This window comes from Gossypium arboreum, chromosome 5, assembly GCF_025698485.1.
Source record: "Gossypium arboreum isolate Shixiya-1 chromosome 5, ASM2569848v2, whole genome shotgun sequence".
Classification (NCBI taxonomy): domain Eukaryota; kingdom Viridiplantae; phylum Streptophyta; class Magnoliopsida; order Malvales; family Malvaceae; genus Gossypium; species Gossypium arboreum.
In genome coordinates this window covers 30,175,514-30,190,644 of record NC_069074.1, presented here as the reverse complement: position 1 = coordinate 30,190,644, position 15,131 = coordinate 30,175,514, and the positions used below count along the sequence as shown (strand labels likewise).

General features: G+C 34.5%; 1 protein-coding gene across 1 annotated transcript; it reads right to left on the bottom strand.

Moving 5' to 3' along the window:
* Positions 1-4,483: 4,483 nt before the first annotated feature.
* Positions 4,484-13,656, bottom strand: LOC108451457 (aspartyl protease AED3). The gene is given in 5 exon segments (XM_017749146.2): positions 4,484-4,896; positions 11,365-11,751; positions 11,754-11,844; positions 13,188-13,314; positions 13,316-13,656. Coding segments are annotated over 5 exon segments (1,347 nt in total). The 5' UTR covers positions 13,645-13,656.
* Positions 13,657-15,131: the final 1,475 nt, after the last annotated feature.

Below are 15,131 nucleotides of genomic sequence, written 5' to 3'. Positions count from 1 at the left end.
AATTTTTATATTTCTGATATCGTAATAGCTTAATCTAATTATCTCGGAGATTTATTTGTAAAACTATCAAAGTATTAGGGTTTTTCCATGTATGAGTATGTGTGAATTTTGAAGTTTTATGGTAGAAAATGAAAGGTTGTTGATAGACAAACAATTTTTGTAAAGTGAATTTTGATGAAATTATGATTTAAGGACTAAATTTAAAAGATGGAAAATTCATGGAAAAATTTTGAATTTTGTGAAATACATGGACTGTTATTGTTACATGTGAAAATCGGCTAGGCTTGGAATAAGGATTAAATTGCATGAATTTCATTTTCCGAGCCTGAGGACAAAATCGTAATTAATTAAAAGTATAGGGGTGAAATAATAATTTTTTCAAATATATGTATTGGACTGAATTGAATATGAATTGTATTAAATTGAGGTAAATTCATTCGTATATATCCTGATAGACATAATATGGAGTTAGATCGTGGAAAAGAGAAAGTATCAGATTAGTAAAATTTGTGTACACGAACACTTGTCGAGGTAAGTTCGTGTCACTAAACCGTATATTTAGATGTTTTAAATTGAACATTGTTGTGTGTGAAATGTATAATTGCCATGTATAAGGTATTAATCACATCCGAAAATATCTGACAAGTCACTAAGTCCCGTTTGAACCTAAAAAATTTCGATGGATACAAATGACATTGTCATTAAGGGTTCCCGATTGGTTGAGGTCCTTCAAATGTTGTGAACACACCACAGCTCTTATGAGTGTTCCGTTATAAGGCTCACTTGAGTTTCTTGTTTATGGCTCATGTGAGTTTCCTAATATTTGGCTTTCACGAGCTTCACGATTAATAGCTCTCTGAAGCTTCCTGATATTGGCTCGCATGAGCTTCCCGATTAATGGCTCTCCAGAGCTTCCCGTTTATGGCTCGAAAGAGCTTTCCGATTACATGCGCCTATGGGCATACTTGTATATGAATTGATGGATTACATATTTGTCCACTTCGTGTGTACTACCCGTATATCCAATGATATTTACATGTTTCAACGGGCAAAGTTTTGATATGTGATAATTTGAATCTGAGAAGAATATTTACTGAAATATATTTGAAATACATGGATATGATTTGTACATGTTATCTGGACACATGATGTGGAAATTTGATTATTGTTGAGCTCATACTTGTTTCTTGATATTCCTATGAAATATATGACTAGCATGGTTGATGACAATATGTGTTAGGGCTTTTGACCAATTTGATTTGTATATGCCTTGAATGTTTACTTTAATGTGAATAAATGGTAAGTTAATTTTCATGTTATACGAACTTACTAAGCATTAAACGCTTACTCTGTTTTATTTTCCCTATTTTATAGTAAATCGAAAACTCGTTAAGGTTGGAAGCTGCTTAGAGACACATCACACTATCTATAGGCCTATTTCGGTACATATAGAAAACTAATTTAGTTTATAATGGCATGTATAGGGTAATTTGGCTAATGTTGGCTTATTAAGTAGCCATTGAAATGGCTTGAGTGGGACATATTTTGATGTATATATATGTGTGGCATTATCATACTTGTTATGTGTTTGATATGGTTGAGTAATGGTTAAATTATATATGTGTTGATGATAGGGTTGAACTAGTATGTTTGGTATGAATAAGCATACATATGAATTTGAACAATTTGGTAAGTTGGATAATAAGATACAAGTAGAGATATGTTATAACAAATCTTAAATTTGGCTTGATTTGAGTGCCTTGTTATGGTATATTGGTGTCCAAAATTGTTTGATTAGTTAATGGCAAATATAGGGTGAGAAATATGGCTTGAAAAAGGCCTATTTTTGTCCACACAGGCAGAGACACGGGCGTGAGTCTTAGCCGTGTGTGACACATGGCCAAGTAGCACGGTCGTGTGTCCTCTGTATTTTAAAATTTGCATAAGTAAGTATGCTCATAATTGTTCACACGGCCTAACAACAAGCGTGTGGTTTGGCCGTGTGTCTCCTACCTCTTTAAAATTTCAAAACAGAATGCTCAAATTATTCACACGGCCTAGCACACATGCATGTGGCTTGGCCATGTGACCTAAGTCAGAGAGCTCCCTAGTTGGGACACAGGTTGGGACACGACCATGTGTCCCTATTTCAAATGCCCACACGGCCTGAGACACGGGCGTGTCTCTTGATTGTGTGAGACACACGGCTTGGCCACACGGGTGTGTGACCCCTGCACCTTTGCAAAATTTTGATATTTTTTTGAAAAATTTTCTGAGTATCCAGTTTAGTCCCGACTTATTTCTAATGTGTATTTTAGGCTTCGCTGGCTCCTATAAAGGACAATATGTTTGATTTTGATTGGTTTCTGATATTAATGTTAAATGATATTAAATGTTTGTATTTGATCTGTAAATTTCGGTAATATTTTGTAACCTTGTTCTGGCGATGGATATGGGTTAGGAGTGTTACAGTTAGGGCTTTCTCCCACTGCAAACCCTTGTGCAGGTTGATGGAACATGACTTTATGGAAAATACAAACAGATACTACTAATTGCGGTTGCAGAAGCTAGTAACCAAAATGTACTATCGATCACTTTCGCCATCGTGGAGTTGGAGAATTTCGAGTCGTAGGAATTTTTCATTAGGAACTTGCGTTGGAGAATTTCGAGTCGTAGGAATTTTTCATTAGGAACTTGCGGAGGCATGTTGTCAAGTAAGACAATATTTGCATTGTCTCTAACAGATCCAAGGGTCTTGTTGGTGCAATTCGGTGATCCGAGGTTCCGTGGAGGTCTGTCTACTGCATTCGTCACATCACTGTCAACTTTCACAATGGTACAAGAACAAAGACAGGCGCAAACAAATCGTGAACATGGGTACAAATATTGTAATTAAAATTGTATTTGTAAATATTTTGAGTCCATTTACTAAAAGGACTGTAACATGTTTTATTAAAATACATATGCATGGTACAAACTAGAACCACATCGATTCAGGTGTAAGATGGCAAAGTTAGAGATTAATATGGTGGGGTTCAATCTTTCTCTCAAACAATGATTGGGTAGCATAGAGTCGTGGTAATGGGCTCAATGTTTTGATGATGGGTACCGATATGGTCATATGACGACAACCTCATTAAGGTCGTTAATTTCGTCTTGAGGCGTACGTGTTCTTAGCTACATTTTATAGGCTAACAACCTTCATGCCAAAAATGGGGTTGGATATGTGCACGTCGAAGATGTCAAGAAAGTCATGGAAGACAACATTTGAAGGGTGAGGTCCATGAATATAGAACTATATTCTCAAAACTTGGAAACTTTCTAGATGACAAAGTGCATCAGCTGTTGCGCAGGGATTTACGTATATAATAAAAAATGGGTCATGTTTGTATTTATTCAAAATTTTAGGGTTATTTTTATGAAAAATCCTGGCCGACCTCAACAACAAGTAAGTTTTTCTTTCTTCTTTTTTTTTTACATTAAAAAATGCAGTCACTCTCTCTCTTAACTAGTCACATCATTGATGCAGTTAGCGTGATGTGACCAGTCAATAAGCTTTTTCATATTTTTTTTTGATCTTTTTTTATTTCTTTTAAAAATGTCCCAATATATATATATATATATATATATATATATATATATATATATTTAAAAATCAACCTTTTCTCATTCTTTTTTTCAGCCAACTCCCTCTCCCAGTTTCTTTCTTTTTTTTTCTTTCTCATTTTTTCCCAAACTTTTTTTTTATTTTTTGGTCCTCTCTTTTTTTATTTCTTTTAAAAATGCCCATTATCAATCGATTAATTCACATTACAGAAATAATTCAAATGAAAATTAGTTTACATTGCCAACATTTTAAATAACTATCAATTTACATAATTCACAAATTATATTTTACAAAATATTATTTTACATTTGCAACATTCCAAAATAATTTCGCTTAACTTACAATATATAATTTTACAACACGAACAACTTTTTCAATACTAAAAAAAAAAAATTAAATGATTTTGTTCAAGACAAATAGCATTGTGTCTTACAAAATGAAAAATACAATTTTTAACTGCAATATGAGCAAGTCGATTGAGCAAATTTTTTGATGCTATTATCTTGGATAAATATGCCAGAGCCCATGGCTTTGAATTTTTCTTTTTAAAAGCAAAAAATTGATTTACATTTTTTTTATATGCATAAGTGTCATCATCTATTTTATTGTTTGAGTCTAATATTGTTCAGGTTGGGAGTGGTATTTTGGTAATGCCCTCCCTATAATGTAGATTCTAAGATTAAAACTTGATTTAAATATCTTAGGAAGAAGTTCACTCTCACTTTTTTCAACCACTTGCTTATAAAATGGACTTAGATTTTGATAATATATATGTTGTACAAAAATTCAACACAAATATACCAATTTCAAAATTTAATGTTGCAAATTATTAATACATTAAGTTTACAAAAATATTAAATACTTTAAATATGATGGTCACACAATAAAATACACGAACATAGGGATAAATAAATTAGGGAACAAAGCTGGAATGTAGGTGCAGAGCTCACGGGCAACGCCCAACCTGGAATTTGGCACATCGAAAAAGATCCTATGGTTCTATTGCTGCATATTGGCTCTCACATTCAGCACAGAATTCACATTATTCGGTGCCGTTGCCATCGCCAAACATGTGATGCTGCCTATTGTGCTGTGGATTAACAAGTTGTCTTGTGGAAATGTCACGTTCATGCTGGCGAACATGTACGTTATCGTTGGAGCCACAATCAAGACTGTATAACATGTGTCGAAACCATCAAAAGATGTTACGTTGGCCACCTTAACTCATTTTTGAAACTCATCTCAAACGGCTACATAGGCTGGTTCAACTAGCCGGGTGAAAATGGTACCTAAAATTTTAGGTGCCAAATTTTTTTGATATTTTAAATTAAGTTTTTTTTAGTTAAATTTCATGAAGTATTTAATGAAAATATTTTTAAAAGAATCAAAAGTAAGTACACTATATTCAATAGTTGCAATTGGAATACAATAATGCACCATGTTGTCATTATTATGTTCCCAACTTTAGAGACACAAAAAATAGCTTAAATGCAATGATACGAACTCGCCTCGGAATGATTTGAGTTGTAATAGTTGCCCGATCGTAAATTGGGTAAGTTTTGGCTCGTTTGAAAAGAAGGGTGAAAATGGATTGAAAATAGGCTTAAACAAGGGGTTTAAAATGGTTAATGGAAAGATAGGGTAAATTTGGCTAACAAGAAATTAAAAGAAGGTTGACAGATGGATGGACCTTGACCCGTTACTTAGAAAAGTAAGAACCAAAGGTATAATTGAAGGGATGAATGCCACACCAGGTTGGTGATAAGTTCGGGAAAATAAAGGAGAGATCGACGCCACAAGATGAAATCTCGATAAGTCAAATCAGTCCAAAAGTGAATAAAGAGAATTGAATTCTCACTAGAACAATGAAGTTCATAAGAAAAAAACAAAGTATCAAAATGTGTAACCTTTACAAATGAAATTTAACAATATTTATAGCCTAAAACATGGTCAGCCGAATGGTCTCAAAACTAACTAAATAGTCACTTAATTTAGCCTTTAAATGAGCTGAAATTTCCAGAAAAATTCAGGAAAAGTCCAAGAAACTTCTCCAGCCTTGAGAACGTCTTTGGACAGCTTCTAAGGTGTCTACATGCAGCTGGAATTAATTGGAATGGATAGGAGCTGATTGGCCACATAGGAAACCAAATGGGCAGCTTGTGATTTAGCTAGAAGGGCTGAAACTTCCTTGAAGGTTCTTAGCGACTTTGGGAACGCATAATGGGCAGCACTTTGCTGATTCAATCACTAAAATTAAACAAAGTTAATTAAGAGGCTAAATGGAGTGGTGGCCATGCTAAATTCGACCAAAGAGGTGAATGGCCTTTAATGAGTCTGCTTTGATAAGTTGAATGGGTTGGAAGAATTTATTGGCGACTTGAAACACTTCAATGGTCACTTGGGAGAAAGTAAAAAATAGCAGCTCTTCATGTGTCCTTTGTTGTTCACGAAAAAGGTGTTTGGAAAACTAAACCAACAGCCCCATATAAATGCCGTCTAATGTATGTAGTGCACAATTAAAAACAACAAATTAATGGAGTTTAAGACATCTCAAAAATCGGCAACATTTAATTAAAACAAGACATCATTAATTCGGCACATTAAACCAACAACAAACTTAAGACATATTATCATCATGCTTGAGCTGGAACACACTAATACCTGCACATTAATTCGGCTAAAACAAAAACAAATTAAATAGCAGCAAACACATTAATACCTGCACATTAATTCGGCTAAGACAAATTAATTAGCAGCAGCTAATTAGTTTGTCTTAAACTAGACACATTAAAAATTATGTCCTCAACTAAAGACACATTAAAACTTTAATTAATTATGTCCAGATTTTTGTCACAATAAAATAAACTAATTATTTGAGCTGACTTTAACTAAATTAACTAACTTATTTAATTTATTCCAGCAACTAAAATCAAATGAACTAAAAAAAATTAAAATGAACTCAAACGAGTTCAAATGAGCTCAAACAAGCTGAGTTGAGTTCCATTGAGCTGGGTAAAACTAAAATTGAGCTCGTTGAGATGAAATTAAACTTCATCTTGCACTTGGGGCCCTCGAGCTTGGGCCATTCTCGATGTTGTGGAGTTGGGTCGTAACATGATGCGATCAGGTTCGCATCATTCCCTCCCTCTTGAAGACGCTTTGTCCTCAAATCGGGCCACTTGCTCGAGAAATTTTTTTTAAAATTACAAACCAATTTGTTCATGATTAGGATGAAGTTATTTCCAAAACCAGTGGAGTCACGAATGGTTTCAGAAAGAAATGGGTTATTTCCATGCCCTCCCTCTTTAGGAGGGTACCACCTCACATCGTTACCTACAAAAGAGTAAAACAAATTAGTGACTCGATGAAGGTTAAACACAAAGAAACGTTTATTCACATCTTGAACAAATGAACCAATACTAGGGTAAAAAATGGAAAACGATCTTATTGTTTCAAAATGGATAAAAAGGTCAAGCATAATCATCGGAACGTAACCATTAAGCACTAGAAAATTATGGTTTTGGACAACAAAAGTACTTGATTCAAGTCTTTTGAACAACTTGATACCAAGCGATATAAGACACTAATCTCCGGTGTCGGAAGCAAAGTTTTCTCTTACCGTTTCATTTCGACTTAAAAATTTCATGGACAACAACACAGAGGGAATATGAAACAATTGTAAGTTAAATTCCTGCAAGACATGCTCGAATCCTTCAAATCCTACTATAGTGCAATTTTTAGAATCAAAGATTTGATTTTGCATTCGCATATTATCACAGTACAACAAATTTGTTTTCAGATTTAGAAACACATCATCAAGTAAGCAAAAGTTGCTCACACATTTATTTAAACAGAAATTATGATGCTCACCTTTGCTTGGCAACAACTTAAGATGACTTGCTTCGGGCTTAAACACACGATTTTGGTCGTTCATTGTTATAAGCGGCAATGGCCTTTCTTTCATCAACAACTCACACAAGTGAAACAAAAAAAATTTGAGCATGCATATTTTCAAACAATCATTCATCGTAATTCTCATTTGATCAGACTTACACAAACATGCACAACGATATAGAGAATTCACATTACTATCACAAACAAACAAATTAGGTGTTTTACGTGACAATTCTTTATCACATAAGATCAAATTTTGTTTGTACCGACTTAATCTTACTTCATCAACAAGCTTGCCAACGCCATACTCATTACTAGAAAAAATTTTCATACCACTATTTAAAACAAAATCATCAATAATCAAAGAATGGCAATTAATCGACATAGTGAATGGCGATCTTTCAAAAATTAAGTCATCGGTACCTTTTTCAACAATGTTCAAATCAGTTTGTCGTGACGAAATTGTTAAAGACTCCTTACATTGCTTGCCTTTAAGCTCTTGAGGGAGAATTTCACTTTCGATATTACCTTTCTCGATCATTCGAAATCGTCTCTCTTCGGAAAGGTATTGAAGTTGTAGCTTGTCAATGGAATCTTCAGGAACCTGAGAAGAAACAATACAAGGAGAACTCATAGAACGGTTAGTTAAAACACTCCTCGCCTTTTCTTTTTCTCTCTTGTCTTCTCCACTCGTTTCTTTTGCTATCTCATGTTCAAGCTCTCTCTCTCTTTCAATTGTCTTTTCTCGTTCAAGTTCTGACTCTTTTCTTTCACTTTCTTTTTCAATTTTATTTTCTCGTTCAAGTTCTTTTTATTTTTCAAAGGCCTTTTCAAGTTCTTCCAAGATTTGCTCATTTTCTCTCTTACTTTCCTTTTGCCTCTCTTTTCTTTTATTTTGTTTTCTTTTTCTTCTTTTGCTTTTTCTTTTCTTTTCTTTGTTTTCTCATTACAAGATTGTACAAAAGAATCATGGGAATAGAGATCATGTTCTAAAGGCCAAGAACTATTTGCATGTGATTCACAATCAAAACTTCGTGTAGAACACTCCTTGAATGATTTCTTTGAAATTCGGGAAGAAGTATATCTATCTCTTCGTACATTTTCTTGGAAGGAATCAAAATCATAGTCGCCTTCTTGTCGTCTCAAACTCCTTGATGAAAAATACTCTCGTTCAAAGGCTCTTCTCGAATAGGAGTCATAGTATAAATCTCTTTGCCTCGAAGTCAATGGCGAGAAAGAATCACGATAGGAACTTTTGTTCAAGTAGTATTCGGCAATATATCTCCGTGGTGTTTTTGGTTCCGTCTTTCGACTTGAAGAAACTCGATCACTTTGGTCTCGTTTTTCCAATCGATCTAGCCTCACTTGCAGTTGGCCAAACTCAGAATTCGCCATTCTTCGCATTTCTTGAACCAAGTATTGGAACTCCGACTCGGTAAATTCTTCACAAGACATCTTGATTATTGAAAGGAAAATATATTAGATTAAAACAAAAATTTAAGAACCTCACCACAAACCTCACGATTTCACTCGGAAAGAAGAAGGAAAAAGTGACACTCTCGCTCGTGTTTTACACTCGATTGGCTTTTACCTCCGCTTGAATAGTCTCACACACTCGTGCCTTTTTCCACTCTATTCTCTTCTCTCGATTCACGATGGACTACTTAGGCTTAGCGGTCTTTTCGGTGTGGAGTCGGCTTACAAAAATGATAATCGGTTCGGGTTGGAAATGATGTTGGGACAAATGAGGGTTAGAAGAAAAAATAAAAGGTGAAGGTGTGGCCGTTTGGGTAGATGGTGATAGTAGCAAGAAATTGATTATCGGGATTTACAAAAGACAAATACAATTTTCAGCAATAATTTTTTTTAATTTTGAATTTTTTTTTCTTTTTTTCACTATTTTCGACTTTTTTTCTTCAAATAAATATATTCTTTTTTTTCAACTTTTTTTTTAATTTTGAATTTTTTTCTCTCTTTTTTTTCACTATTTTCGACTTTTTTTTTATTTTTTTTAACGATACGATACCGAAACTTCTGAAAACATCGATACTTACCTGAATTTAACCATCTCTGATACCAAATGATACGAACTCGCCTCGGAATGATTTGAGTCGTAATAGTTGCCCGATCGTAAATTGGGTAAGTTTTGGCTCGTTTGAAAAGAAGGGTGAAAATGGGTTGAAAATAAGCTTAAACAAGGGGTTTAAAATGGTTAATGGAAAGATAGGGTAAATTTGGCTAACAAGAAATTAAAAGAAGGTTGATAGATGGATGGACCTTGACCCGTTACTTAGAAAAGTAAGAACCAAAGGTATAATTGAAGGGATGAACGCCACACCAGGTTGGTGATAAGTTCGGGAAAATAAAGGAGAGATCGACGCCACGAGATGAAATCCCGATAAGTCAAATCAGTCCAAAAGTGAATAACGAGAATTGAATTCTCACTAGAACAATGAAGTTCATAAAAAAAAAACAAAATATCAAAATGTGTAACCTTTACAAATGAAATTTAACAATATTTATAGCCTAAAACATGGTCAGCCGAATGGTCTCAAAACTAGCTAAATAGTCACTTAATTCAGCCTTTAAATGAGTTGAAATTTCCGAAAAATTCAGGAAAAGTCCAAGAAACTTCTCCACCTTGAGAACGTCTTTGGACAGACTTCTAAGGTGTCTACATGCATTGGAATTAATTGGAATGGATAGGAGCTGATTGGCCATATAGGAAACCAAATGGGCGACTTGTGATTCACTAGAAGGGTGAAACTTCCTTGAAGGTTCTTAGTAGCTTTGGGAATGCCAATGGGTAGCACTTTGTTGATTCCAATCACTAAAATTAAACAAAGTTAATTAAGAGGTGAATGGAGTGGTTGGCCATGCTAAATTCGCCAAAGAGGTGAATGGCCTTTAATGAGTTGCTTTGATAAGTTGAATGGGCTGGAAGAATTTATTGGCGACTTGAAACACTTCAATGGTCACTTGGGAGAAAGTAAAAAATAGCGACTCTTCATGTGTCCTTTGTTGTTCACGAAAAATGTGTTTGGAAAACTAAACCAAAACCCCATATAAATGCCGTCCAATGTATGTAGTGCACAATTAAAAACAACAAATTAATGGAGTATAAGACATCTCAAAAATCGGCAGCATTTAATTAAAACAAGACATCATTAATTCGCACATTAAACCAACAACAAACTTAAGACATATTATCATCATGCTTGAGCTGGAACACACTAATACGCACATTAATTCGGCTAAAACAAAGACAAATTAAATAGCGACAAACACATTAATACCTGCACATTAATTCGGCTAAGACAAATTAATTAGCAGCAGCTAATTGGTTTGTCTTAAACTAGACACATTAAAAATTATGTCCTCAACTAAAGACACATTAAAACTTTAATTAATTATGTCCAGATTTTTGTCACAATAAAATAAACTAATTATTTGAGCTGATTTTAACTAAATTAACAAACTTATTTAATTTATTCCAGCAACTAAAATCAAATAAACTAAAAGAAATTAAAATGAACTCAAACGAGTTCAAATGAGCTCAAACAAGCTGAGTTGAGTTCCATTGAGCTGGGTAAAACTAAAATTGAGCTCGTTGAGCTGAAATTAAACTTCATCTTGCACTTGGGGCCCTCGAGCTTGGGCCATTCTCGATGTTGTGGAGTTGGGTCGTAACATGATGCGATCAGGTTTGCATCATGCAACATTTAAAATTTGAATTTAATTTGATAAATCTATATTTTAATTATATAATATATTATATTATTTTTTTATAATTTCGCATCACATAAAAATTAAATAATTAAAGAACAGCAAATATTTTGATAGAATAAAAGGCAAAAAATCGCCGGAATCAATAATGGTGCCAGCACCGGTGTTAGGATTGAAAGCAATGGCAGATGGTGGGATATCAACAACTTTGTTTCCAACTCTAATTCCAATCAAATTCACAAAGTAAACCGATGGTCTCCTCGGGTTCTTCAGTAATGGGGAGTATTTGATCCTCACTGGCTGCCCAACTGGCCCAAGTCTCAATGACCCGGAAAAGTTGGCGGACCTAACATTAGGCAAACAGTATGAAAATGTGGATTGGTACAGGTCTTGGGTCTGAGACAGAAGGGACAATGGACCTCGGCCGAGCCCCAATAGACCTTGTGGTGGCACCGAGTTGCCGGTTGTCTTTTGCGGGCAACCGAAAGTATAGCTCGAGACAGAGTCGTTGGCTAAGGTGAATGTTCCTGTGAGAGGTTTGCTGCAATGGTTGAACCCCCGTAGGTCATGTTGAATATGCAAGTGTTGTCACTGCCATCGCAGCTGGGATTTTGTATCTGAATCCATCACGTCATGCAACTGCTTTTAAGATATTAGATTGATAAGGTACATGGGAAGTTGTTAGATTGGCCATGGATCAAAGTGGTGCAGCTGTTGGGATTGTCTTGTCCAAATTCTGTTTCATTCGTGCAGGTGGATGTAATTAGTGGAGCTAATGAAAAAAATCAGACTGGACCCGAAATCAGTGGTGAATTCATGTCCAATGGGTATAATAAGTCAAATAAACATTAAATCAGTCAAGAGCTAAAACATATTAAAAAATCAATATTAAATATTTACATTTAATAAGTATTAAACCAATAAATTATTTCCAATTGAGAATCGAAAGTAATTTAATTTTGGGTAAACTATAAAAATAGTTATTTTTGTTTGTCTTAGATTACATTTTAGTCACTTATGTTTGAAATGTTACGTTTTAATTACTTACGTTATTATTTTGTGACGAAGTAGTTATTGATCTATCGTTAAATTTTGTTCCCTCCCTAACAACATTCCTACGTAACAATCCAAAATAGGTTTTAAATATCAACTTGGATATTTAATTGTTGAGATGAAAATAGATTTTTAATTAAATAAATTTAATTTGGACTGCCACGTAGGACATCTTAACAACATTCCTACGTAACAGTTCAAATAGGTTTTAAATACCAACTTGGATATTCAATTGTTGGGACAAAAATAGGTTTTTAATTAAATAAATTTAATTTGAACTGCCACGTAGGACATCCAAGTTGGCATGTTAAACTCATTTGGACCGCCATGTAGGACCATTGTGAGGAGAATAATGGAACTTAACGGTAGAGTGACCATTTCGTGATAAAACGATAACGTGAGTGACTAAAATGTAACATTTCAAACATAAGTGACTAAAATGTAATTTAAGGCCAACAAAAGTGACTATTTTTATACTTTACCCTTTAATTTTTATATTTTAATTTAATTAAGTATAATTTATATATTTTAAAATTTTAAAATTTTAATCTAGAATTAAATGGTACTAGTAAAATTTAATTGGTTAAATTCTACATTTAATATGCTTAAAGTTATAAATTTAATCAATATTTCTAATTGGATCATTTTTAATCTTTATGTTTTTCAAATCTAAAATCTCAAACCGCAACAATTAAACATATATTAACTAACTTTTATAAGTAACACGTAAAAATAATAAGTAATAAACCCTAAACCATAAACCATATACTCAAACTTCCTCACCCTTTGGCTGCCAAACTTTACAAAAACACTTCCACATTTGGAGCAAATCTGTGTAAAATCTTAAGATGGATAGGGTTTTGGCATTCATAGGAAGTTGTGGAGAAATGAAAGGCTGGGAGGTTACCTGCTTGAATTGAGGAGCTTGGCAGCCTAGGGACTGGAAAGTGGTGGATTTAGCATTGTCAAAGACAGTAGAAGAGCAGCCAAGGCAGCCTGTGCAAGGTATCCAAGCGGCATCATTGCTAGTTCCATGCCATAAGGAAGGTTTGAGGTGGGGTTCCAATGTTGGCCCTCACGATATAAGTGGGACTTTGCACAATCTGCTTGCCAGAAGCTATCGGCACCACAGGTTTCTTAGCCACCAGGCTCGACAAATATTGGAGCCTGGCCTGGTCCTTGGCTTGTGTTTGGAGCACATCTTCTTCCCATGACAGTGGCTTTGAGGGCCTGAAGGGTGAGCAGGGACTGTAAATATGGAACACTTGGAGGTTTGAACCTTGGTCTTGGGTCTCACATTTGGGGTTCAATCCTTGGGCTACTGAAAACAAGAAGAAAACCAGAGAAAATGTGTGGGCTTTCATAGTATTATCGGAATGTTTAAGAATAGAAGTGGGAAGCTTGCCTTTTAAGTGGATTAGAGTGTATGTATATACATTGTATATATGTATAATTATATAGAAGTGGGGAAACCTTTCAAGTGAAGTGGAGTGACATATGAATAATTATATCTATTTGTATCATTTTCATGTATATTATTCGCCTTATATTTATATTAAAATATTTTTAAAGTATTATATATTTATACAAAGTTTAATACTTTATTAATTTATGCTACAGAAAATTATGTGGTCTACAAGTAATATTTTCTCCACTTTCATCATATTTTCAACACAAGGGTCAAGCTTTATTTGAAAATCTATAGGAAAAAAATTTGGGTTTTTCATTTTTCCCTTGTGTGTGTGGCGCTCATGAACTTCTGCTTGTCAATTTAATAGAAAATTTAAGGGATTTTATTGCCACTTTACAAGCAGCAAAAAGTGGCTTTTGTTATATTAAGGTCTTCTCCCACAGCAAACCCTTGTGCAGGTTGATGGAACATGACTTTATGGAAAATACGCAAAGATATTATTGATTGTGGTTGTAGAAGATGGTAACCAAAATATACTACCGATCACTTTTGCCAATGTGGAGTTGGAGAACTTCGAATTGTAGGAACTTTTCATTAGGAACTTGCGAAGGCATGTTGTCAGGCAAGACAACATTTGCATTGTCTCTAACAGATCCAAGGGTCTTGTTGTTGCAATTCGGTGATCCGAGGTTCCGTAGATGTCTATCTACTGTATTCACCACATCGCTGTCAACTTTCACAATGGTACAAGAATAAGGATTGGTGCAAATAAATCGTGAACATGGGTACAAATATTGTAATTAAAACTATATTTGTAAATAATAAGGATTGGTGCAAATAAATCGTGAACATGGGTACAAATATTGTAATTAAAACTATATTTGTAAATATTTTGAGTCCATTTACTAAAAGGAATATAACGTGTTTTATCGAAATACATACGCAGGGTATGAACTGGAACCGCATCGATTCAGGCATAAGCTGGCGAGGTTGGAGATTGATATGGCGAGGTTCAATCTTTCTCAAAAACAATGATTGGGTAGCATGGAGTCGTAATAATGGGCTTAATATTTTGATGATGGGTATCGATATGGTCATATGACGACAACCTTGTTGAGGTTGTTAATTCCATCTTAAGGCGTACGCGTTCTTAGCTACGTTTTATAGACTGACAACCTTGATGCCAAAAATGGGGTTGAGACAATCAAAACAGATGGATGTTAGGTACATGCACGTCGAAGATGTCAAGAATGTCATGGAAGACAACGCTTGAAGGGAGAGAAGTCGATGGATGTAAAACTATATTCTCGGAACTTGGAAACTTTCTAGATGACAAAGTGCATTAGTCGTCGCGCGGGGATTTACGTACATAAAAAAAAGGGTCATGTTTGCATTTATTCAAAATTTTAAGGTTATTTTTATAAAAAACAGCCCTGCCGG